This window comes from Hemitrygon akajei, chromosome 2 (genome assembly GCF_048418815.1).
Source record: "Hemitrygon akajei chromosome 2, sHemAka1.3, whole genome shotgun sequence".
In the NCBI taxonomy this organism is placed as follows: Eukaryota; Metazoa; Chordata; class Chondrichthyes; order Myliobatiformes; family Dasyatidae; genus Hemitrygon; species Hemitrygon akajei.
This window is the reverse complement of record NC_133125.1, coordinates 64,006,955-64,032,202: the sequence shown is the minus strand read 5'-3', so window position 1 is coordinate 64,032,202 and position 25,248 is coordinate 64,006,955. Positions and strand designations below refer to the sequence as shown.

At 41.5% G+C, this 25,248-nt stretch overlaps 1 protein-coding gene across 2 annotated transcripts in view; it reads left to right on the top strand.

The window, feature by feature from the left end:
- pax5 (paired box 5) overlaps positions 1-24,538 on the top strand; it is a 267,399-nt gene extending 242,861 nt beyond the window's left edge. For both annotated transcript variants that reach the window (XM_073063985.1, XM_073063978.1), the window contains exons 9-10: positions 13,271-13,357; positions 23,523-24,538. In XM_073063985.1, coding sequence (XP_072920086.1) covers positions 13,271-13,357; positions 23,523-23,599 — 164 coding nt within the window. In that variant the 3' untranslated portion in view covers positions 23,600-24,538. The remainder of the gene's footprint in view (positions 1-13,270; positions 13,358-23,522) is intronic.
- The last annotated feature ends 710 nt before the right edge of the window (positions 24,539-25,248 follow it).

The following is a 25,248-nucleotide window of genomic DNA, read 5'->3' as shown; positions in this document are numbered from 1 at the left end:
GTGCTGGCTTACCATCCTACCTGCGGTCTTGTCACTCTACCTGCGGTCTTGTCACTCTACCTGCAGTCTTGTCACTCTACCTGCGGTCTTGTCACTCTACCTGCAGTCTTGTCACTCTACCTGCGGTCTTGTCACTCTACCTGCAGTCTTACCACTCTACCTGCAGTCTTACCACTCTACCTGCAGTCTTGTCACTCTACCTGCAGTCTTGCCACTCTACCTGCAGTCTTATCACTCTACCTGCAGTCTTGCCACTCTACCTGCAGTCTTACCATCCTACCCTGTGGTCTTGTCACTCTACCTGCAGTCTTACCACTCTACCTGCAGTCTTGTCACTCTACCTGCAGTCCTACCACTCTACCTGCAGTCCTACCACTCTACCTGCAGTCTTGTCACTCTATCTGCAGTCTTGTCACTCTACCTGCGGTCTTGTCACTCTACCTGCAGTCTTACCACTCTACCTGCAGTCTTGTCACTCGTCCTGCAGTCTTGTCACTCCACCTGCAGTCTTACCACTCTACCTGCAGTCTTGTCACTCTACCTGCAGTCTTGTCACACTTCCTGCAGTCTTGTCACTCTACCTGCAGTCTTGTCACTCTACCTGCAGTCTTACCACTCTACCTGCAGTCTTGTCACTCTACCTGCAGTCTTACCACTCTACCTGCAGTCTTGTCTCTCTACCTGCAGTCTTACCACTCTACCTGCAGTCTTGTCACTCTACCTGCAGTCTTGTCTCTCTACCTGCAGTCTTACCACTCTACCTGCAGTCTTACCACTCTACCTGCAGTCTTGTCACTCTACCTGCAGTCTTACCACTCTACCTGCAGTCTTGTCACTCTACCTGCAGTCTTGTCACTCTACCTGCAGACCTTGTGCACCAACACACACTTGTGTGTTGTGGATTGATGGGATTGGGGAGAGGGTGCTTTGAATGATGCAAGGAAGGAAGGTTAACACCAGAATGCTGAGTTCATAACTTGGAGCCTCTATCACCACTATCTCTTTATCATGTTTCACACATTTGAGTTGGCATTGAGAGCTCCGGGGTAAGTGCAAGGATTTGCCACAACAATACATCACAAGCTTGAAAATTCTAACTACTTGATCAAGATTAAATTTCCTGAATTATGCTCATTGAGGTGAACAATGTTTATACTGGACAATTGAATTATACCCATCCGCTGCTTATCTAATTATAACTGTGCTGACAGCATGCAATTTTAGCAGCTGGTAGTTAATAATAATTTACTCATATGCTCTGGTCAACACCAGTGTGATCTTTCCCAACTTGCCCTTTATAAATGACTCCCATTTATATAGTGTCTTTCACAACCATAGAGATGTACTGGATTATTGGCCAGTGAACTTCGGATAATTCTTGTACCTTCCCTCATATTTTCACCACGGTATCATTACAGCAGTTGTATCCCGGTGTAATGCTTCATCCATTCTAATAATGCTGCAGTACCCTGTTAACATGGCAGCCGAAGTTCTTATGTATCTTGAAACTACAACCTCCAGTCTCAGAGAGACGAGTGCTGGAGCCCCTCCCCCCACTTTTACTCACCCACCCTGCAAATAGGAGTGGGAGAGTTTCCATTATTGTGAAATTACTTGCAAGTAGGTACAGTCATGATCTGGAATATGGACCAAATTATGTACTTTAGTCACTTGTGCTACAGTGATAGTCCATCCCCGGCTTGGTTTAGGTTGGAAGTTCTGTAGGTACAAGAGGAACAAATGGAGGTCATTCACTCCCTGAAGTCTATTCTTCCATTCTAATTGATCACGACTGGTCTGAACTTCAACCCAATTTATCCATTGTTGCCTTGAAACCCTTACCTAAGAGAAATCAATCTCAGCTCTGAAGAAATAGTGGAGAGTGACCTACAGCCTCGGATGATGGTGTAAACTAGTTTAATTTCACCTCTGTGAAAAGATAAATGATATGGCAAGGAAGTATTGGCCTGCATGCTGTTATTCTCTGCTAAAACCAGACAAGAGGTGGAAGAGAATTTCAGAATACAACATGGAAAGCATATTCCTGTTTTCTTTCTTTGGTTCCCCATAGGAATGTTAGTACTTTATTCAAACTATATGTAATTTAATTTGACTGCCTACAAGTGTAGTTTTTTGAAAATAGGAGGTGATAAATTCTAGGAAGTAATTATTTTTTATTTTTGCAATTACTATCTGAAATATTTCATAAATGTGTTGGGGGGAGCATTAAATTTTCATAGATGCGACTGCAGGCCAAGAATGGAACAATTACTTCACAGCAAGGTATGCCCACCTGAATGTAAGACTCATCACTCATTTATGGAATATTAATGCCATGAGATTGTTAATGATACACTGTGTAGCTGTGGAGCTGATTTGGAGTCCGGGGACATTTCTCAAGGGTTCTTCTGTTTATTAAACACATTTGCTCTGGTATTACATTCTATTTTCTCCAGTGGAAGTATAGAGAGGGCAGATTATTTAGTCAGATTTTATTTTAATTAGTGATGCTCACTGATATTAGAAGTAGGGAGATGATAGAAATGTCCATTCCTTCCATTTGTTGGCAGATAGTTTAATCTAAGCTTGTGCATCACCAAGACAAGTGTTCCACTGAGCTTCTGAAGTGCTAGTGCCCGCAACATCAAATTAACCCCCTCTCTACTCTGGCCTGGCCATCAACACCAGGTCTAACTTGGAGGTGGCAGCTGGAAAATACTCCTGAAGACACACCGTATATCCGAAGTTATCCTTCCTTTTGTTGACTCATTTTAGCACTGAAATCTCTTTTGAACCAGATACTGGCATAGTTCTTTCCTGGGACGAGGCTATATCAGAATGTAATTTTAAAATTAAAGTACAATGGGGTTACAAACCTCAGCACTGCTTTCCAAGGAACTGAGCTATAGGTCCCTGGCACAGAAAAGATTTAGGGAGTTCCCTAAAGATCATCCTAAAATAATCCAGCCCATAAAAGGTTACAACAGGGAGTTTTGCATGAATATTCTTGTCTTCATTATTCTTTGAACAGTGGTACAAAAATATTCATCTGGTTGAATATTCCAGCTAGAGGTTCTTCAATAAGAAATAAGCAATTATTTTCCAATGTTACTGATTAAAATCAGTGATGTTAATTGATTTTTTTAATGGGAAATAATTCAGTTAATCAAAATTATATTCATCTTTATAATAAAGCACATGCAAATATTGAAAAACAATCTATTTCAGAAAATAGAGAGCAGCTCAAACCTTCCCCAAGTCACATATTCAACCCAACTGTAGAATCATATGGCCTCAAATTCTTCATGTGTTTGTATAGACTCAGAATACTGTGACACCCAATGTCACTGGAAACGCAGGAGAGGTGACCTGTGTAAACAAAATCTTTTGCAATTGCCAAATTAGAAGTGTGGCTGCTCTCTGTAAAGCATCAGTGAATTAAACAAAGTGTATTGACTTACAAACCTTCCAAAACTGATTAGGTCCCTTAGAAATTAATGGTCTCTTATAGCAACTAAATAGATATGCATTTTGGTGAATGTTAGAAACGGAACTGCAAATATACACACTTCAAAGGCACATGATTAAAGAGATGATGATCAGATAATTTGTTTGAATTATGATATTTTAAAGAATAAATGTTGGTCTGCAGTCTGCCAGTGGAATTTTCACACTGAAATTACATCAATGGATCATTTTCATCCATCTGAACTGATAACCGGCACCACAGTTTGCATTTAGTACCACCAGAAACACTACCACAAGTGGTACTGAACTCATCCAATACTGTATCGCGGTGTGAGGCTGGTTTATGAAGTCGGGCCTCAGAACTTCTTGACTCAGTAATGAGGCTGCTTGTACTAAGCCATAGTTGACACCAAAACCGTTTGTGTTATTTAATAACTTTGAAGAGGTTATACTTGCTTTTGTACAGTGTCTTGCTGCTATTAATTTTTGTTAATTCTGTATAACAGAGATAGATGCAACAGAAATAGATTTACTGCTTTTATGATTAAGGAAAGACTAGACATGGCCAACAACATGAATGCACTTATTCATTGTTTGTAATAGATTCCATCTGAAATACATTAAATATTTCATTCTATTTCCCATTTAAGATATTTTACACAGATTCGGAATGGTTTTAATTAATTCATATGTAAAGTGAAATTGTTAAAGTAAGAAATTAAGTTAAATTAAATTGAATTGAGGTTTATTTTATTTTGTCCTCGTGAGGGTTTAATCCTAGTAGATATCCTGGTGATGCTCCGCTTTCCATTTGATCTGCTTTATACAGGCACACATTGATTCTATTGCCTAAAGTCTTTATGTAAATTTCAAACATGTTCAGCCCCTGCGGACCTATGAACTTATATTTTAAAATGTATGAAGTGCACTATGACTATGCTATAATCAGAATATGCAATAGGAAATTGCAGGATGACCATTTTAATCTACTGGGAACCTTAGAATTCTCCTTCGTTGCTCAGACCTCCGCTTCGGATAACTGAATATCTGACTTGTTACAATTGTTCCTTATAATAATGGACCACATACATGGCTTTGAAAGATCATATTTTATGGAGATTATTACAAGAGATACCTGGAATATATGATGCAGAGACATGTGTTTGGTTTAGCTGGTCGATACAGAATTTAGGCCTACTTTGCAGGCACCTCTCAGCTACATTTTCCTTTTCCCAAGAGAAAAGAGACTCAGCCCATGTAAGGTGACTGGCTTCCCACTGATACCAAGCAAAGTGGTGGCCATCTTGAACGTTTCTTAAAGGAAGCAAACTCTGCAACTCATTTGTTGCAGGGTTATTTTGTGAGCCTTGGCAAACATTAGCACAAATAATTATAGGTAAAATAATAAGATCAAAAGACATAAGAGAGGAATTAACCCTCTTGGCCCATCGAGTCTGCATCATCATTTCATCATGGCTGATCAATTTCCCTCTCTGCACCAACCTCCTGTAACCCTCCGTGTTCTGACTAATCAAGAACCTATCAACCTTTGCCTTAAATATACCCAGTGACCTGGCTTCCATAGCAGCCTGTGGCAATGAATTCCAGAGATTCTCCACTCTCTGGCTAAAGAAATTCCTCCTCATCCCCATTCTAAATGGACATCCCTCTATTCTGAGGCTGTGCCCTCTGGTCCTAGACGTCCTCTCCACATCTATTCTATTGAAGCCTTTCAACGTTCGATAGGTTTCAATAATCTCCCCTAATTCTTCTGAATTCCAGTGAGAACAGGCCCAGAGCCATCAAACGCTCCTCATATGATAAGCCTTTCAATCGCAGAATAATTTTTGTGGACCTCCTTTAAACCCTCTTCAATGTCAGCACATCCTTTCTTAGATAAGGGAGCCAAAACTGCTTACAATAGGCCAAGTGAGGCCCCACCAACGCCATATAAAGCCTTAACATTACATCCTTGCTTTTATATTTTAGTCCTCTTGAAATGAATACTAACATTCCTTTCACTTTGCTCTCCATTGACCCAACCTGCAAGTTAACCTTTAGGAAATCCTGCGCGAGGACTCCCAAATCACTTTGCACCTCGGATTTTTGGAATGTTCTCCCCATCTATACTATTATTCCTTCTACCAGACTGCACTTCCCAACACTATATTCCATCTGCCACTTCCTTGCCTATTCTCCTAATATGTTTAAGTCCTTCTGCAGCCTCCCTGCTTTCTCAACACTACCTGCCCCTCCACCTGTCTTTGTATCATCCACAAAGCTATCAATTCCATCATTCAATCATTGACATTTCAGGTAAAATGAAGCAGTCCCAACACCAATCCCTGAGGAACTTCACTAGTTACTGGCAGCCAATCAGAAAAGGCCCCCTTTATTCTCATTCTTTGTCTCCTGCCAATCAGCCAATCTTTTATCCATTCTAGTGTCATTCCTTTAATACCATGGGATCATGTGCTGCACTTCGTCAAAGGCCTTTTGAAAATCCAAGTATATAACATCCACTGACCTTTCTTTGTCTATCTTGCTTGTTATCTCCTCAAAGAATTCCAACTGATATGGCAGGCAAGATTTTTGCTTAAGGAAACCATGTTGACTCTGGCCTATTTTATCATGTTCCTTCAAGTACCCCAAAACCTCATCTTTAAAAATTGATTCCAACATCTTCCCAACCACTGAGGTCAGACTAACTGGCCTATAATTTCCTTTCCTCTGCCTCTCTTCCTTCTTGAAGAGGAGAATGACATTTGTAATTTTCCAGTCTTCCAGAACCATTCCAGAATCTAGTGATTCCTGAAAGATCATTACTAATGCCTCTATAATCTCTGCAGCCTCCTCTTCCAGAACCTTGGGTGTAGTCCATCTGGTCTAGGTGACTTATCTACCTTCAGACCTTTCAGCTTCTCAAGCGTCTTCTTCCTAGTAACAGCAACTTCACTCACTTCTGCCCCCTGACACTCTTGAACTTTCGGCATAGTGCTAGTGTCTCCCACAGTGAAGACTAATGCAAAATACTTATTCAGTTCATCCACCATTTCCTCGTCCCCCATTGCTCCCTCTCCAGCAACATTTTCCAGTGGTCCAATATCCACTCTTGCCTCTCTTTTACTCTTTATATATCTGAGGAATCTTTTGGTATCCTTTGGCTTTTATGTTGGCTTTGACATCCCTTGTCAGCCACAGTTGCATCATTTTGTCTTTAGAATACCTTTGCTTCTTTAGTTGTATTTATCCTGTGCCTTCTGAATTGTTCCCAAAATTCCAGCCTTTGCTGCTCTGCTGTCATCCTTACTAGTGGCCCCTTCCAATCAACTTTGGCCAGTTCCTCTTCCATTCCTCTGTAATTCACTTTACTCCACTGTACCGATACACCTGACTTTAGCTTCTCTCTCTCTCAGTTTGCAGGGTCAATTCTATCATATTATGATATTGACCCCTAAGAGTTCCCTTACCCTAAGCTCTCTAATCAATTCTGGTTCATTGCACAACACCCAATCCAGAAGAGCTGATCCCCTAGTGGGTTCAACCACCAGCTGCCCTAAGAAGCCATCTTGTAGGCATTCTACAAATTCCCCCTCTTGGAATCCAGCACCGACTTGATTTTCCCAATCTACCTGTGACTGTCATAATATTGCCCTTTTGACGTGCCTTTTCAATTTCCTGTTATAATTTGTAGCGTATATCTTTCCTACTGTTTGCAGGCCTGTATAAAACTCCCATCATGATGGGTTACAATATAATGCAATAAGTAATTCAATTAGTTTCAAATCTAGATGTGCTTTTGAACCGTCTGTACTACCGGGTTTTTGTGCTATCATGATATATTCAGTGGACGGAACTCCTGAGAATGCAGACGCCATTGCTGGAGCTGATCTGGGGCCAGACTAGGTGTTTGGGATGGACTGACACAGCGAGGCCCAGGCTGGAAAGCAGACAATGAACTGATATTTGGCCATTTTAAGTGCTGAGCCAGATTAAAAAGATAAAAGAGTTGAGGCCAAGGCCAGAGGAGAAACCGGTGTTCAGCTCACTACTCTGGGTGGCTTTACTTGCCTCAGTGATGAACCGGCTCCGTGACGGTGTGTGCTCACAGTCACCGACACTCACTCGGTGACGAACCGGCTCCGTGACGGTGTGTGGCCACAGTCACCGACACTCACTCGGTGACGAACCGGCTCCGTGACGGTGTGTGGCCACAGTCACCGACACTCACTCGGTGACGAACCGGCTCCGTGACGGTGTGTGGCCACAGTCACCGACACTCACTCGGTGACGAACCGGCTCCGTGACGGTGTGTGGCCACAGTCACCGACACTCACTCGGTGACGAACCGGCTCCGTGACGGTGTGTGGCCACAGTCACCGACACTCACTCGGTGACGAACCGGCTCCGTGACGGTGTGTGGCCACAGTCACCGACACTCACTCGGTGACGAACCGGCTCCGTGACGGTGTGTGGCCACAGTCACCGACACTCACTCGGTGACGAACCGGCTCCGTGACGGTGTGTGGCCACAGTCACCGACACTCACTCGGTGACGAACCGGCTCCGTGACGGTGTGTGGCCACAGTCACCGACACTCACTCGGTGACGAACCGGCTCCGTGACGGTGTGTGGCCACAGTCACCGACACTCACTCGGTGACGAACCGGCTCCGTGACGGTGTGTGGCCACAGTCACCGACACTCACTCGGTGACGAACCGGCTCCGTGACGGTGTGTGGCCACAGTCACCGACACTCACTCGGTGACGAACCGGCTCCGTGACGGTGTGTGGCCACAGTCACCGACACTCACTCGGTGACGAACCGGCTCCGTGACGGTGTGTGGTCACAGTCACCGACACTCACTCGGTGACGAACCGGCTCCGTGACAGTCACCGACACTCACTCGGTGACGAACCGGCTCCGTGACAGTGTGTGGCCACAGTCATCGACACTCACTCGGTGATGAACCGGCTCCGTGACAGTGTGTGGTCACAGTCACCGACACTCACTCGGTGATGAACCGGCTCCGTGACAGTGTGTGGCCACAGTCACCGACACTCACTCAGTGATGAACCGGCTCCGTGACAGTGTGTGGCCACAGTCATCGACACTCACTCGGTGACGAACCGGCTCCGTGACAGTGTGTGGTCACAGTCACCGACACTCACTCGGTGACGAACCGGCTCCGTGACACAGTCACCGACACTCACTCGGTGATGAACCGGCTCCGTGACAGTGTGTGGCCACAGTCATCGACACTCACTCGGTGATGAACCGGCTCCGTGACAGTGTGTGGCCACAGTCATCGACACTCACTCGGTGATGAACCGGCTCCGTGACACAGTCACCGACACTCACTCGGTGATGAACCGGCTCCGTGACAGTGTGTGGCCACAGTCATCGACACTCACTCGGTGATGAACCGGCTCCGTGACAGTGTGTGGCCACAGTCATCGACACTCACTCGGTGACGAACCGGCTCCGTGACACAGTCACCGACACTCACTCGGTGATGAACCGGCTCCGTGACGGTGTGTGGCCACAGTCACCGACACTCACTCGGTGACGAACCGGCTCCGTGACGGTGTGTGGCCACAGTCATCGACACTCACTCGGTGACGAACCGGCTCCGTGACAGTGTGTGGTCACAGTCACCGACACTCACTCGGTGACGAACCGGCTCCGTGACAGTGTGTGGTCACAGTCACCGACACTCACTCGGTGATGAACCGGCTCCGTGACAGTGTGTGGCCACAGTCACCGACACTCACTCAGTGATGAACCGGCTCCGTGACAGTGTGTGGCCACAGTCATCGACACTCACTCGGTGACGAACCGGCTCCGTGACAGTGTGTGGTCACAGTCACCGACACTCACTCGGTGACGAACCGGCTCCGTGACAGTGTGTGGCCACAGTCACCGACACTCACTCGGTGACGAACCGGCTCCGTGACAGTGTGTGGCCACAGTCACCGACACTCACTCGGTGACGAACCGGCTCCGTGACAGTGTGTGGCCACAGTCACCGACACTCACTCGGTGACGAACCGGCTCCGTGACACAGTCACCGACACTCACTCGGTGATGAACCGGCTCCGTGACAGTGTGTGGCCACAGTCACCGGACTCCTGGACCGTCTGCAACACTGAACTGGACACACGGCTGTAGGCTTACTTCCGGGGACTCCGCGGTTTACGTTCTGTGTAAAGTTTGTTTGCACAATTTGTTCTTTCCTCTTCACACATTGGATGTTTGACTGTCCTCGTGGGTATGATTGCTTCTTTGTTTAGTGGCTGCAGGAAGACGAATCTCAGGGTTGTACCTTTGATAATAAATTTGCTTTGAAGTTTGAGAAGTAGATAGGTCTTGCTCTAGCGCCAGGTAAAGATTTTCTGCAGAGGTAGAAAATTGGGCTGCCTTACAAATATCTAATGAGGCTGTGCAGTTCTTGCTCAACTGAGTGGTGTAATAGATAATTCCCCCATTTGTAATCATAATAAATGATATAAGTAAACAGGAAAGATATGAATGCACGGATACATAAAGATTTTTTAAAAAACATGTAATTTACCAAAGTTTTTGTACAAGCAGTCAAAGTTAATCCTGAAATTATACAACCCATTCAAGAGAAAGTTAGGATCCAAACGAGTTGGCAATATTTTGCTTTAATACATTTATTACAGCAGTTTTCCCAGTCATGCTTCATCACCACTTTGCTCTTGACTGGCAAAATTGAATTTTAGGATTTTGTATATTTATTTGAGACAACAGTGGAAGCCCTCTTGTGCTTTTCAATGCCAATTATTACCCCGGACTCCTTAAATCACTATTCCAGTTGATCCCCATCTCTTCATCAGATCCTTCTATATTCTTAGCCAATTCCCTTCAAAATAATATTACAGTCTTTGCCACAAGAGCTTGCGTGCAGCAAAGTATTCGATGTTCCAGTAATCCTTTGTCGTCATACTTCACTGTTCAGCTCCTCTAAACTTTTAATATTTAAAACCTTTATTAGACCTCTGCGTGAGGATTGTATGAAGGCTTAATTAGGCTTCAGGTATTTCATCAGCGCAATTAAGAGGATTGATAGGAGCCAGCACTCTCCTTGGGGAAAAGGCCCTAGTTAAGCAAGAATGATGGATCAGAGGTGTCTTTGACATGGGCATTTGGAATCTAAAGCCAGACTACTATCTCACTTGAGAAAGATTGCAGTTGAGCAAAGGCAGAGGTATTCCTGTGCACAAATTTCAAAAGTTAGCAGCAGGTGCAGCAAGTGGTTAGGAAGGAAAGGGCATATTAGTTTTTACATTGAGCCCTGGGGCATTTATAGATGAGTCAGATACATTTTTGAAAATTCAGCAAATGGAGGGGTCTGGGAAACCGGCATATCAGAGGAGATGAGGCCTGGGGAAGATCAATCAAGGTGGGATAGGTTAAATGCCCCAATACCCATTTATGTTCTTGTGTTCATCCACTTTTATTTAGCAAGGCACTGATGAGCAGAGACACCATTGTAATGACTTTAGTACAAGAAAGAAAGAAAGAACATGTTTCTAGCATACTCTTTGTCTGCAGTTTGTCAGAAGACGTTTCCACTCTTTGCATTTGGAGCAATTGTCTTTTGTTTGCTGCTTATCGTGACGTGAATCATGTGCCCTCGGCCGCCCCTGCCTCATTGCTCTTCAGATCCTGCATGTGCTGCCTGGGAATGAGAAGAACAGCCAGGTGAGAAGCAACCAGGACCCATGTACAATAATCACACTTCCTAACTTGAAGACAGTGATGGGAGTTCACAAGATGAAATAAAAAGGAGTGACTGCTGGAAATGCTCAGCTAGTTCCGGCAGAGTCTAAGGCAAGGTCTTGACTCCATCAGAAGAATGGAAGACTTCCTTCATGATGATCACAACATAGGAACCATTGGAAAGTCTTGCCTCTGTCCAGATCCTGACAACCTGCGGATACCCTCATTTTTTCCTGCATTTTTGGCTGTTTTCCAGAATTGTTGTATTTATATAAATTCAGAGTAACACAGCCACTATCTTCAGAGGAGAATATAATTTGACAAGGTGTAAGCCAACGTGAACCTGGCTGGGTTAGGTTCATATCCATGGTTTTGTTTTAATGATAGGGATGTACAGTACTTGAAGTGATTATTCCAGCCTGAGTATTAAAATCAATTCTTGTACAGTCTGTGGGGAAGGAATAGCGGTTGCCAGGATGTTATCAGCCATTCAGACATCTCCTCTGGAGTGCTCAGCTGCAGTGGCTTTATTTGTGGAACTTAAAGACCTTTCGTACCCCTTGCAAAACTCGATCCTTCACATCCCTGGTAATTGGGATCTTTGTTTATTGTTTGTCATGTTGATTCGCTGTGATTATGCCAATGCTCTTTTCTAAGAGCCATACAGGCTGCTATTAAGTAACAAACTGCAGCACCTCTGATACCCATTGGGAAAATTTTACAGCTGAAACACAAAGGGTCCACTGGAGGCTAATTAATCAGTAATCATTAAACATTTCAGGTAGCGGCTGAGATATAAGGAGAATTGATGCCCCTTAAAATTCTTGACGCTTGATGTTAATCAAGGTGTTTTTTCTCTCTCTGCGGCCTCTCATCACAGCTGATGATTGAAGAGTTCAGCTGTCAAGAATTAGCTCTGATGGACTGTGGTATTTCCATAAAGGGGCAGGCATAGATCTGCCCCAGTTTTACTCAGCTCCTGCCATATCTCAGGCAAAGCTTGGCTCCTGCTCGATATGCAGAATATTTCTGGATGAAGCAAGTGGTTCTGTCACTGATCTGATGGTGCTCAGTGACTCTTGCAGCTCTCCGCTGGTCTGTACTGCAGGAGCCTGACACCCTGACCACTGAGGCATAAAAAACAGAGAATTGGAACTCTGATCCTGTCAGGCCTTGGCGCATCCCCCTGAGAATGAGGAGTGGGAACGAAGGGATTCACATTGTGAAGTGTCGGCTTGCTTCAAATCATTTGAGCAGGAGTGCAGCCTGATGTTTAAATTTCCCATCGCCTGCTGATTAATATGCACAGCAACACAATTTGCTATCTCCTCATTTTCACAGCTAAGGGGTTGAGGAAAATGGCTGTACTTCTGTCTGCTGAAGTGTAGGGCAAAGTTTGGGGAACAAAGGAGGCCGACTTTGTTAAATTAGAAGAGAAAACAGCAAATATTTTAATGAAGTCATTAAGCCATGCAAAGAATTGATTTTTAATGGTTTAGCTGGTTATTGTACGTATTTACTTAGCTTGTGCTAACATGTTGATATTAATTAGATTGTGAGCAATTGGAAGAAGCTATTTGCATTGGGTTAATGTCCAGAATTCACAAAGTAAACCTGGTGATAATCATTATGTGCCCTCATATCTTGATTATCTAATATCATAATTGTGATCGGAAAAGGCAATGTAGACGAGAGGGAACAATGAAAGAGAGAGACAGAGACAGAAAATGTTGCGGCAATGATCTAACAAACAACCTATTAGTGAAGTAAGTTACTTGATTGTGTGAATAAATTTCAACTTATTTTCCAGTGTATTTCTTGTATCAGTGAGTCCAGATGTTACATGAAATATGAAATGTAGTTAAATTAATGAAAGGCTCCCAGAAAATTAAGAAACATATTAATTGCATGATGTGACTAGATGTAGATAGATTATTAATGATGGTTTGGTTCATAATGTGGAACTACTTTACTGTATTTTTCAATTGTAAGAACAACCAGACTAATTATCTTGATAATCTTTACATCATCTCTTTGTTCTCTCTGTCATTTTAGGAGGTGATTTTTCTGGGAGCCCATATTCCCATCCGCAATATACAACTTATAACGACTCCTGGAGATTTCCCAATGCTGGATTATTAAGTAAGAGTATTTCCAAATTATGCAGCTTAAAATACCTTAATTTGTTATAAAGGGCTTTATGAGTAAATGCAGCCACTTTTATGCACTAGATTACTTAGCTTTTGCTGTGGTTTGTAATGGGCTGGAGCTGATGTTTGGATGAGGGATTCCAGGTTGCCGAAGTAGGTACTAAGATGATAGATGATTGTATTTATTTTTTATCTTTCTAACATTGAACATAAAATGCTGCCAAGGAATTCATTTATACTATTCTCATTTGCCTTTTATTTGTGGAATGTGGTTATTACTGACCTTCTTGAATCACTGCAAATCCTGACACAAAGGCATTTCTACAGTTGTTCAGGGTAGAAACTTCCAGGGTTTTGATCTGGTGCCTTTGCTTTATATTTGGTCACTAGACAATGCAAATGCTTGTCTTGGAACTGTCTCACTTTCTTTCTCTTCTCATTCTATGTCCTGTCAAACTTACTCCCCTGAACAACAACAATAGTATATACTCTCTCTCCACCTTCCCCATAATCTTGGTTCCCTTATTATCCAAAAATATTTCAATATCACTTTTCAACATCTGTAGTTCTGAATTGCAGAGAATTCCAAAGGTAGAGAATCTCCAGAGTTTAGAATTTTTCTCCTCGTCCCCGTAAAAAGTGGTTGACCATTGAGATCCTCTGGTTCAGGAATTCACTTCTGAGGGCGAAACCTCCCGGCATCTAACCTGTCCCATCCCACAAGTGATTTTTCAAATATAATTGAGAACAACTCCAGAAGCCTCAGTTAGTGATCTCTCATTCCTAAATGATGGAGGCATTTTGGGTCACTAATAATGACTAGATTTCCTCATCACATAGTGGACTCTGAAAGCTGATCAAATAAGCAACTAATTATAAAGCCCAGGGGGTGTTACAAACAAGCAACATTTTCTGGTAAATTATATTTATACCATTAATCTGTTATATTTACAGGGAAAGGCTATAATGTATGTAAGCTACTGTAAATGAAAAAATAATTAATTACAGTCATAATATATTACCAAATGTTAGAAAATATTCCACATAATATATTTAATGTTCAAATCATACTATTACATCTTGTTTACATTGTACCAAAATATATATTTGTCTTTTGTTTATCAATCTGTCCATGGGGACTATTATAGGTTTTTTTTACACTATAAATCTTCGTTTATAAATCCTAATAAGCCTAATGAATAGCCTTGTTTTTAAATACCATTTTAATAAAGGTCTGCTTTACTAATAATGTAATCTAATTGTTTTCACTATTAAACAGCCCCCTGTAACTCCTCACCTCAACTTCACTGAAGGCTGTCAAGTGATTTTGCTTGGCAATATATAATTTAAGCCAGTTATATACTTTATATTGTAATTTGAATTATCCATTTTATCTCCTCATGGCTAGTATCAAAATGTGTTCAGAGTAGGACAGAAACATTTTTCACTATCTAAATACGACAGGATAAACTGTGGGAGGTGGAAAGATTTCCATGGAAACTTTGGGAGACATTGCTTAATAGTTTGATGTACTATGTATAGATTAATGTTTTAGACTAAGTCAGAATGTATAAATGTTATAATATTATCATATTGTACATTAATGTCAGAAATCACCTGTGTAATTGAATACAATGCATTGAAAATGCTATAAAAATCTGTACTTTTGATTCAGTGTATAGTATGGAACATTCTGTAATATTTAACATCATTGTGAGTGATGACAAATACAGTTTTTTGAAATGATATCATTAAAGCAGAACTGAAGTGGCTAGTGTACCATAGCCGTGTATTCTGAGCTTTCAAAGGTGACCGGAGACAGCAGTAAATATCACCTAGTGTCCTTGCCACTAAAGCTTACATTCTAAAAGTCATATATTTTTAAATATTGGATAGAGATAGGTTGTTGAATAGATATGGGTTCCAGGATGCACTGTGGTCTTTTTCTGAATTATCTGTATGTTCAGTGGTCAAGAGATCCTTTTACAATGAGGGTGCATTCCCTGGCATTCTCTGAAATTTCCACATGATTTTGCGTTAACAATGTATAGGTATCTCTATTGTTAGACAGCTATTGCACTTCAAAATTAAATATTTCACTTGCGCAATCAATTTTCCTTCACCAAATAAAACATACAATTTCTAAAACTAATATAAGCAAGTAGTCCTAGGGTAAAGTCCAGACTTACTATATGTGCTTTGGGAAGTGAAGGGCACAGAGTGGATGAGGTTCGGCCATTCTTATTATTTAAACTAGTCATATCCTATTTCACAATCATGCTGAGGTCATAGATATTATTTGTTACTCGCTCCAAACACACATTATTCTAAAACTGACTTATTTTGTTCTGCTTCTTTACCATCAATAGATCCATTAGTATAGCTCCTCCACATCATTCATGCATAGGCTCTTTGTTTTACCAATATCATACTTGTTGGCCAGAAGTCCATGGTGGAGCATTTTCTTTGACCACCTATCTTTTCAGTTCATGAATTGTTTTAAAATCCCGGTTAAGAAAAAAGAGAATGTATTTTCCTGACAATAATAATTCACATTTATATTTCCAATACAACATGACACAAACAGTGTGTCCAATTCTTTCTTTGCCCGCTTAACAATGGCTGACCCACAAGGTCTCAGGTGATATATGACTTATATGACTTATATGATATATAAGTCATGATGACTCATCGTGGCTGCCCATTTCAGTGACAAACAATGAGGAGTTGAAGTGTGAAGGTTTTGGAGTGTGCTAAGAATGTGTAGATGGTGCGAATATTGATATGACTGAAAATTCAAATAGAGTGATTAAAACGAAGTATAAATGAACAAAGGGGACGAGAGTTCAAATAGATACTTTAAAAGAATACTAAATGCAAGTAACAAAATCTAATGAAGAAAAATGATCCAATTTCATGCTCTTTGAATGTGATAACTCCTGTGCCATTTTAGCTCATTACTTTTAACTTGACATAGATCAAGATGAATTTCTTTTGATGCATTGTTCCTATCTTCTCACTGACACCGATATGTCTATACTGCAGAATTTAATTCAAGCTGACAGAATCCCTATTCTAATACACCCAACTACTTAAGCATTTCTATTTTACAAGGGTATGGGGTCCTTGCATATGATTGTTTGCCCCATGACTGTTTAACAGTTAGGTTACTTTCCGGGCTGAGGTCATCCTGCCTGGCAGTATCATGGCTGATGAAAATGACTAACCGTGAGGGTTTCTGAAATGGTGTGAGAATGATGAATGTGTTATTGAAGTGCATTCTAACTGTTTTATTTAAAAGTAAATGTTGCTGGATTCATTCAACAGTCTCAGCACTCCAAACCAGCCTCACAAAATGCTTATAGATTCAATTTTCCCTTCTGCTTCCAAATCGTATTCTAACAGCCCACCCAATTTAAAAGGACGGGAGTGTTGGGACCACCTCCATGGAGAACAGTACAGTCTCTCACTTTAGCTGCCTGCTCTCTCTTCTTGTTCCTGCTTGGGGATCTCAAGGGGGATGGTAGAACGGGGCAAACCCCCTGTGGCGTGGAGATATTTGGAGATAAGAATTTAAATCCCATCATAGATAGATAGATAGATAGATAGATAGATAGATAGATAGATAGATACTTTATTCATCCCCATGGGGAAATTCAACTTTTTTTCCAATGTCCCATACACTTGTTGTAGCATAACTAATTACATACAATACTTAACTCAGTAAAAAAAAATATTATATGCATCTAAATCACTATCTCAAAAAGCATTAATAATAGCTTTTAAAAAGTTCTTAAGTCCTGGCGGTAGAATTGTAAAGCCTAATGGCATTGGGGAGTATTGACCTCTTCATCCTGTCTGAGGAGCATTGCATTGATAGTAACCTGTCGCTGAAACTGCTTCTCTGTCTCTGGATGGTGCTATGTAGAGGATGTTCAGAGTTATCCATAATTGACCGTAGCCTACTCAGCGCCCTTCGCTCAGCTACCGATGTTAAACTCTCCAGTACATGGCACCTGGGGAGTTTAGATGCAATTAACTAAAACCCTTACAATGGTGACCATAAGTTCAGTGAATTACTTAGAAGAATATACGTATTTTACCAATTGAGGGGCGACCTTTTAGAACGGGAGTAAGGAGCCAAAGAGTTTCGAATGTGGAATGCTCTGCCACACACTAAGATGGAGGCCATGTCTGTGGGTATATTTAAAGTGGTATGGTCTAATTCCCTTCAGCAAATGTGTCTTAACCAAACTGGCCTGCAGATAGATGTCTCCAGACTCTTACTGAGATGGTTGAATGGGCTACTGAGTTCAAGATCAGTCTGGGGTGGCCTATAGATGCTGAGTTGGCCAGTGACACACTGCAAGTGAATATTAAGAAATGTTTGTGCGGAAGATGATATTCTTAAATCAGATTTTCAACAGTACGGTCTTAAATAAACAGGGTACCCACCTCGCTTCTCAAAGGTAAGTTTGTATCCTGTGTCATAAAAATAACTGCAGGTTGAGTTGGACTGAGAATGTTTAATACAACTACCTTTGATCTATTCCACGTAGCACAGAGTTTATTGTTAAGGCCACTCTCTTTAAGTCTCTCTTTGAACTCCATACCAACCTTATGTCTTTTTCTGGAAACCTTCAAAGATAGATTTATATATTATCCTGAGCAGAGCACCTAACCCCACTTTCTCTCCATTATTTTGTCCACCTTCTTCCCTGGTCAGCCCCCATGCTGAGGAAAATCCCATCCATTCTCTTATTTCCTCCCACCTCAAGTATTCCAGAGATCTCTTTGTTAACCCCCGTATTTCTTAGTTTCACTGCATTCACTGAATGATGCTACCTTAATATTCTGTGCCCTGGGGATGGGGTATTAATGTGGGGTTGCTGAATTACCGCAACCTAATGTGAAATGAAATTAATTCAATGTGAATGCCATTCCTTTGAACAGACAATGGAATCCTGCCATGCTTCACATTGTTCCACACCAGGCTGAACTTGATTTTTTGGCTCCAGAGTCCCCTCTGACAAAGCTCCTCGTGCAATCTGCACACAATCAGAGCATTGTACCACACTGCAAAATCCGCGACGGTGGATGTTATGCAGGATTATCAGGGCACCGCGTGCCATCAAACTGGATTAAGTACTGGTGAGATTTGCATTACAAGGGAAAGGTGATTAGCTTCTGAGGATGCAGCATGCGTGGAGGAACACTGAGACAATCGCAAGGAGGACAGTTTAGAGAATAGAAATCAGGCCCTATGCAATGGGAAACAAGTTGAAGGGATTTCTGAAATAATAATGCAGTATAATCTTCCTGCAAAAGTAGTAATCTCCAAAGGACTGTGCACCCTTTTGACTATAATACTGGATTTTTGCTAATTGTGACAGTTGGCTTCAGGTGCACCTCTAAGTGAAATGGTCTGTGTGTTGAGCTTGCACCTTGTCTCAATGATGCACTGTTCTTGAAGGATGAGTCGTGCCAGTTGGTCACAGAGTATGAAGTAGCGAGTCAGGTCAAATCCATTGGTGAAAAAACGAGGGTACTCTGGCAGTGACGTTTAGCAGGGGTGCTTCCATAATGAGAATTCATCTATTTGTTTTTTGTTGGTCCAATAAGGTCTGAAATGTACGACGTCGAGGTAAAAAGTCAAATGATCCGCAGTGAAGAGGATGCCTGAATGGGATACAGTAGGGTGGTGGGAAAAGCAATGATGCTTGTCAGTGTTTCTCAATATATCATGTCTATATTCAGCCTGACACAGTCGTGTTCATGCTCTCTGAAACTAGTGGTTATGAACACAACTGCATTGGACTGTGTGTGAGAATAATACGTTGGCATCACTAGTGAAATCACTACTGTCATACTGGCCAGTAAGTATGGTGATGAATGTATCTGAAAATTTGCCTGTAGCTAAAAGCAGTTTTAGTGAATGCTTGATTATATTTATCAACATGCTAAAGAATCCTCAGGACATATTTTCACTCGGAATCCTGTATTACTCTCCTGCTGCTTAAATGTGGAAGTCAGAGTTATTTCATGATTAAGGGTAGTCTCACTCTTCTTCCACAGAAATAAACGTGTCTTCTCTGTCCTTAAGGACTTAGTATAGTTACCATTTTCAACATAAATACCACAATATATCAAACACCATAAATGTCCAGGTAGCTACAGCCCGTTAAGGTGCAGTTGGTTATATGTTTCACTGAAACATTCATGTAAAGTGTGCAATCCAAAAAACTGTTCAAGAACATTATTGAATATTGTTACATTGGGTAGTTCTTTTGTTCAAATTATACTCATAGGACTCACCTCTATGGTTCTGTTCTTAAACTGAAGGGTAAAGAAAGAATTGCTTTTATTCAGTGCCTTTTGTATGCTCAGGAAGACCCAAAGCACTTCACAGCCAAGGTACAAATTTTGAAATGTAATCCCTGATGTAATGTAAACATATTGTTCCGAAAGATTGCATGAATATACTCATTATGGCATGGAATGTGGGATTCCAGTTTAAACCTGTGTCAGCTGCAGGACTTCATCCTTTTTCTGCTTTACTTTTCAATTTTCTGTTTTCATCTTCCGTCCTCTCTCTATTTCATACTTCAGTTCCTGATTTTACATTGAATTCTCCCCCACACCTTTAGAAAGCCATGCAGTGCATTCAATATATCAGAAATATTTGAGTAATATTGTAACTAGATTGTTTGATTAAGCATTCTTTGTTTACATAATTCATTATGGTTTATATGTAAGAAGTATGTGAATGGTAGATGTCATTACACCACCACGTGCGTCTCACTAAGGTAAAAGCTAAATGTGCTCATCACCTTGGCGTGGGCAAAGTGAGTGTGTTGGCTCGAAGCTTTGTCTGGTGTCTGGGATAGAGCAGCAGGCTGTTCAGGATGCCATCACATCCAGAAGATGCCAAGGACAGAGCTTCTCCATCTCTGGAATAGCCTGCATTGCCCTGCCAGAGGATTCATGTGGATTTTGCCAGACCAATCAGTGGCACAAATTTCTTGGTAGTAGTAGATGCAGCTCCAAAGTGGCCGGAAGTGTTGCCAGTAGTCCCCACTACTGCCTCGCTCACTGTTGATGTGTTGTGAAGCCTCTTCTCAAGGACTGGTGTTCCAGAACACTTCGTCAGTGACAATGGACCAGTTTGTTTCAGAACAGTTTCAGTCGTTCCTGAAAATGGATGGAATAAGACATATTACATCTGCACCATACCACCCAGCTACAAATGGCTTGGCAGAAAGGTTTGTCCAGGTTCTGAAGAACACACTGTGAGCAGTGTCAGCCGAACACACCACACTGACACTGAATCAGAAGCTCACCAATTTCCTCCTTGTGTATCGCAATGCAACGCATTCCACAACTAACAACTCACCAGCTATACTGTTCCTAGATCATACCTTGTACTCACTCTTGGATCTCCTCAAACCCAATCTCAGAAGGACTATGCAGGACAAACAGCTGAAGGCTCCTCAAACAAGGAGGTTTGATGTTTCACTCCTGGATAAGCAGTCCTGGTAAGGGACTACAGGGGTGATCAAAAGTGGGTACTTGGAAAGATTAAGGAGAGAACTGGACCACTCCCCTACACAGTGGAGATCACGTCTGATGTCATCTGGAGACAATACATCGATCAGTTGAGGAGACCAGAGTCAATTATTAGAGAAGAAAGGTGCCCAGAGCTGTCAGAACCACTTTCTGCAGTCCTTCAGTCAGCTTCTACAACCACCGTGGGGGAGGCCCCAGACCCTGAGATTCTTTCACAGCCACAAGTCTCACCTGCCAAGTAGAGTGACCCACCTTGTCAGGAAAGATGTTATCCTCCAAGAGTAAGAAATCCTCCACGGTGATTAAATCTTCAGACCTGAATGGGACAATTTAATATTTACTATGCTGTGAATGTCTGTATAGTAGTTGTATTATATAGTATAGTATGTATGTGTGTGTAAATATCTATATGATAGATATGAATAGAGTGTAATATGTTATGTTTGAGTTGAGATGCATTCTATATGGAGTTGGAGTTTATAGCTATGCAGGGAGCATAGCGTATTTAATATTTCAATAATATTTGTGTAATATTATGGAATATGGTTTGATTATTTATATAATTCTATAAAATTTATATTTTATGTTCTAGATTAAGGTGGAGGGTTATATGGGAGGCAGGGTTTAAGGGTTAGCACAACATTGTGGGCCGAAGGACCTGTACTGTGCTGTGTTGTATTGTTCTATGTTCTATAATTCAATATGGGTTATATGTAAGAAGTACAATTCAACATTACGCCACCACGTCATATGTTACACCACCATACCTGACTAAAAAAAAGTAGACTGACTCTTGTGTTTTTCTTTCGATTTGTTTCTGGAGCTACAAAACATCACAATCCTCTTTCCTTGTCACTTACTATGTGTTCCTAGTTCTAAAATCTTGTAAGAGATCATCTGTCAGTTATCCAGTTCATTCACATTTCCAATAAACTGTGTCACTCATTGTACTATACCACAAAAAGTCCTATACTCCAAAACCTCAGTAGGTAATTTTTAGGTACAAATTTAGCTTAATTGTACATGTTGGCTCATGTTGTAAGATGTTTGATAGCAATAAGATCCTGTCTGATATGCTTTCATTATAAGTTAATTGTTGACCAGAATACTTGGGAAACTCCCCACTGTCTTTTGTGTCATGAAAACTTTAAAATTGTCTGGTATTGCTTAATGATCTGTGCCCAGACAGGTTCTTTTTCCAAGGGGTTTCCTTTAGTCTGGTAAATTCTTAATGCTTTTTGGGTAGAAGTAAATAATAATGCATTTTAGGGTCCAGGTATTTCAATGCTGTCCTTTCTCAACGGGGGCACAGCGAGAGATTGAAGTCTTCCTTTGTTGCAAGGGTCTAATGTTAAATGCATTTGGATTGACAGTATAGAATCCCAAATGAGCAAAGTCTTCTAATGCAGACATGTTTACAGTTTAGGTCAACCTGTCAGTCTTACCAGGAGAGAGCACAATGATAGCTAGCAATGTGGAGAGGCAATTTAATAGAAGGTGATTTTTTGGTGTTAAGGTACATTATTATAGCAATAACTAAATTAACTTCAACTTAAGTGAATATGTCAAAGGAGTTCAAATTGAAGACACTAAATTTAATATGCCCTCCGAACAGGGAAGTGTCCTTACTTAATGCAATGTCTTGTGTTGTTTTTGCACTACTTATTCATGTAGCCTTCTGTTTCGACTAAAATGTAATGGTAATATTAGGGAAAAGTGTACAGAGATAACTTACCTTAAAAGGAATTGAGGACTGCTGAGCTTAGGGGTGAGAATTGTTATGTAAAACAGAAGGTGCAAGCAATGAAGGATTTAATATTATCCGTGGCGTTGTATATTCTGTGCTTACTGAGCAGCAGTTGGTAATGAATTGCTTAAGGAAACTTTTATTTGTATTTGTAATTAAAATCTGTGAAGGGTACAGATTTATTCATATAGCTGAATATTTTGTATAGTCTGTTTCTATAAACAAAATAGATTTTTCTGCAGGTAAAAATTGGGAAAGGATCTGTGTATATTTGCTGTCATTTTCAGATGAATATACCTGTCTGTGCACAGAAGTGAACAATAGCCAAGCAGAAGCTCAAACTACCTTGTATCTGGATCAATGTCCTGAAGTGTACTACTGCTAGGAGTGGTGATGGTTATGCAATTATGCTTTCTTCCCTGCAGTATGAGGTTATGTGCATTAATTAATTTAAAATCAGGGGCTGAGGGCCATGAATTTCCACTAGCATTAATTCCAGGGATGTGCTTGACTGGAGAAATTGTTCTCTGAATATGTTCCCTTCCCAGCCATTTGTGTTGTTATGAGTGAGAAATTCTGCAAATGGACAGTATTATTTGTTGACTTGCTTGTCCTTAAACAATACATACATTTTCAGCTTTAGTCACTTAATTAATGTATAAAATCGGGGCACCAGTGGTCAACCAGCTGAGTTACTCCAAAAGGGCCATGGTTGACAAATGGTTTCGATTAGGTGCATCTGCCCAGGTTTTCTTACAGAGGTGCCATAGACCTACAGAACGCTAAGTACTCTCCCTCTTATTGTTGTTGCAAACGTTCTAACTCTGGTGTTGTTCTCTCTCAGGTTCCCCTTATTATTACAGCACCGCAGCCCGTGGGTCAGCCCCAGCTGCTGCCACTGCAGCCTACGATCGCCACTAGCCGGGGAGGGGGAGGCACAGGCTGCAGGTAGTGAAGAAATTGTGCACTTACAACACATATCAATCAGGTCTGAGACAACAGGAAATGTGTGATGCTGAGAAGGTCAGATGTGAACTTCCTGCAGGATAATCAAACTCCCTCTCGGAATGACTGCTGCCAAACGCTTGCTGTTTTACTGCAGAGCAACGGAAACTGCTGACCTTGGACCCAACCTGATAATTATCCAGGCAACCGACAGAGTCCATCCACTTATTATTGAAGAAAGGCTGTTCATTTTTGTTTAAATATTTAAAAATATGCTTTTATTAGGAGGTTGATATTTTATTCTATATAATTATTTTTCTGGGAAACAATTTCAAAATGAAAGGCAGTAAAGGGTTGTCTATATTTAAAACCATGACCTTGATTATTGAATCACTGCACATGAATATTTGCAGAGTATTATTGGCAAGAGAGAAAGGTATCTGTACATTAATGACACACTGCATCTTATCACAAGTCATTCCACTTAACCCTCTGTGTACTAGGACAAGCTATATTTTAAATTCATTAAAATACTGATGAGTTCTGAAATAGTTAAAACTATTGCTCTTACTCCCTGACCAAATTAGACATTATCAAAATAAGATTTGGTAATTGTAATTTAAAAAATGATTGTTGCATCTCTTTTGCAACAAGATTTTCTATGTTACCAGGGCGTCTTGCATAGAGGGTCGAGTGGGAACTGAACCAGACAGATCTTGCACTGAGAGTAACAACTACACTGGGCAGCAGGAATACTGGGTGGGTTCTCAATGGCTCAATCATTCTGAAAGCCAGAAATGGCCACGGTCTTCAGCTGTATGTAGTGCAGACGGCACTCAATACTGGTCCAGCTCCATTTCAAACCTACCTTTGAGTATGTGTGTCCTCCTATGTACCATCAACAGTTCTGTTGTTAAAGAGGCTGTGGGGGTGGGGGTGGGGGAGTGCTGGAAAGGTGATGACAGCAAACCTGTTTCAGAATCCTGCTATGGTGCCTGCGAACTGGAGGAGAAGCTAGCAAAAGGACTTCAATCCCACGACCAAGAGGGAAAGCCAAGGGGGGGGGGGATGGGACATTGGGGTAGGGTGGGAAAATCTGATTACAATTGGAATGAGAGGCTAGCATGACTCAAAGGAGTCCCAAGATTTCCAAAAGAATTTCAGAAAGTGTCTCCTGGTCTTTGTAGCCCACACTCCTCCCTAAAACATGCCTTCTCGTTTCTCCATTCAAAGGATCAGAACACCAACTGGATTTAACTTTCAGAGCAGCTGATATCCCCCACCTCTGCCAACACTCATCTCACTCAACTTGCAGGACACCTCACTTGCTTCCTTCTTGGGGCATAACCAGAAGGAAACAGGATCAATGGGTGAATCTGATCACTTGTTAAATATTCAGCAGACAGGAGCACATTAGTTAAGTTTGATATAGTAGCAATGGCCAGCTCTATCACTCCTGCCCCTCCACTTTTGTCCAACTCCTAGAGCAGGAGTAACAGAAATTTCTTCCATTTCACTATTAAGGTGGTCATTGATTGCCCTTGACCTCCACCATCATCTCTTGAGTCATTTCTCTATGGCTTGCAACCTCAGTATTCTGTCTGACCCCTAAGATTAGCTATAAG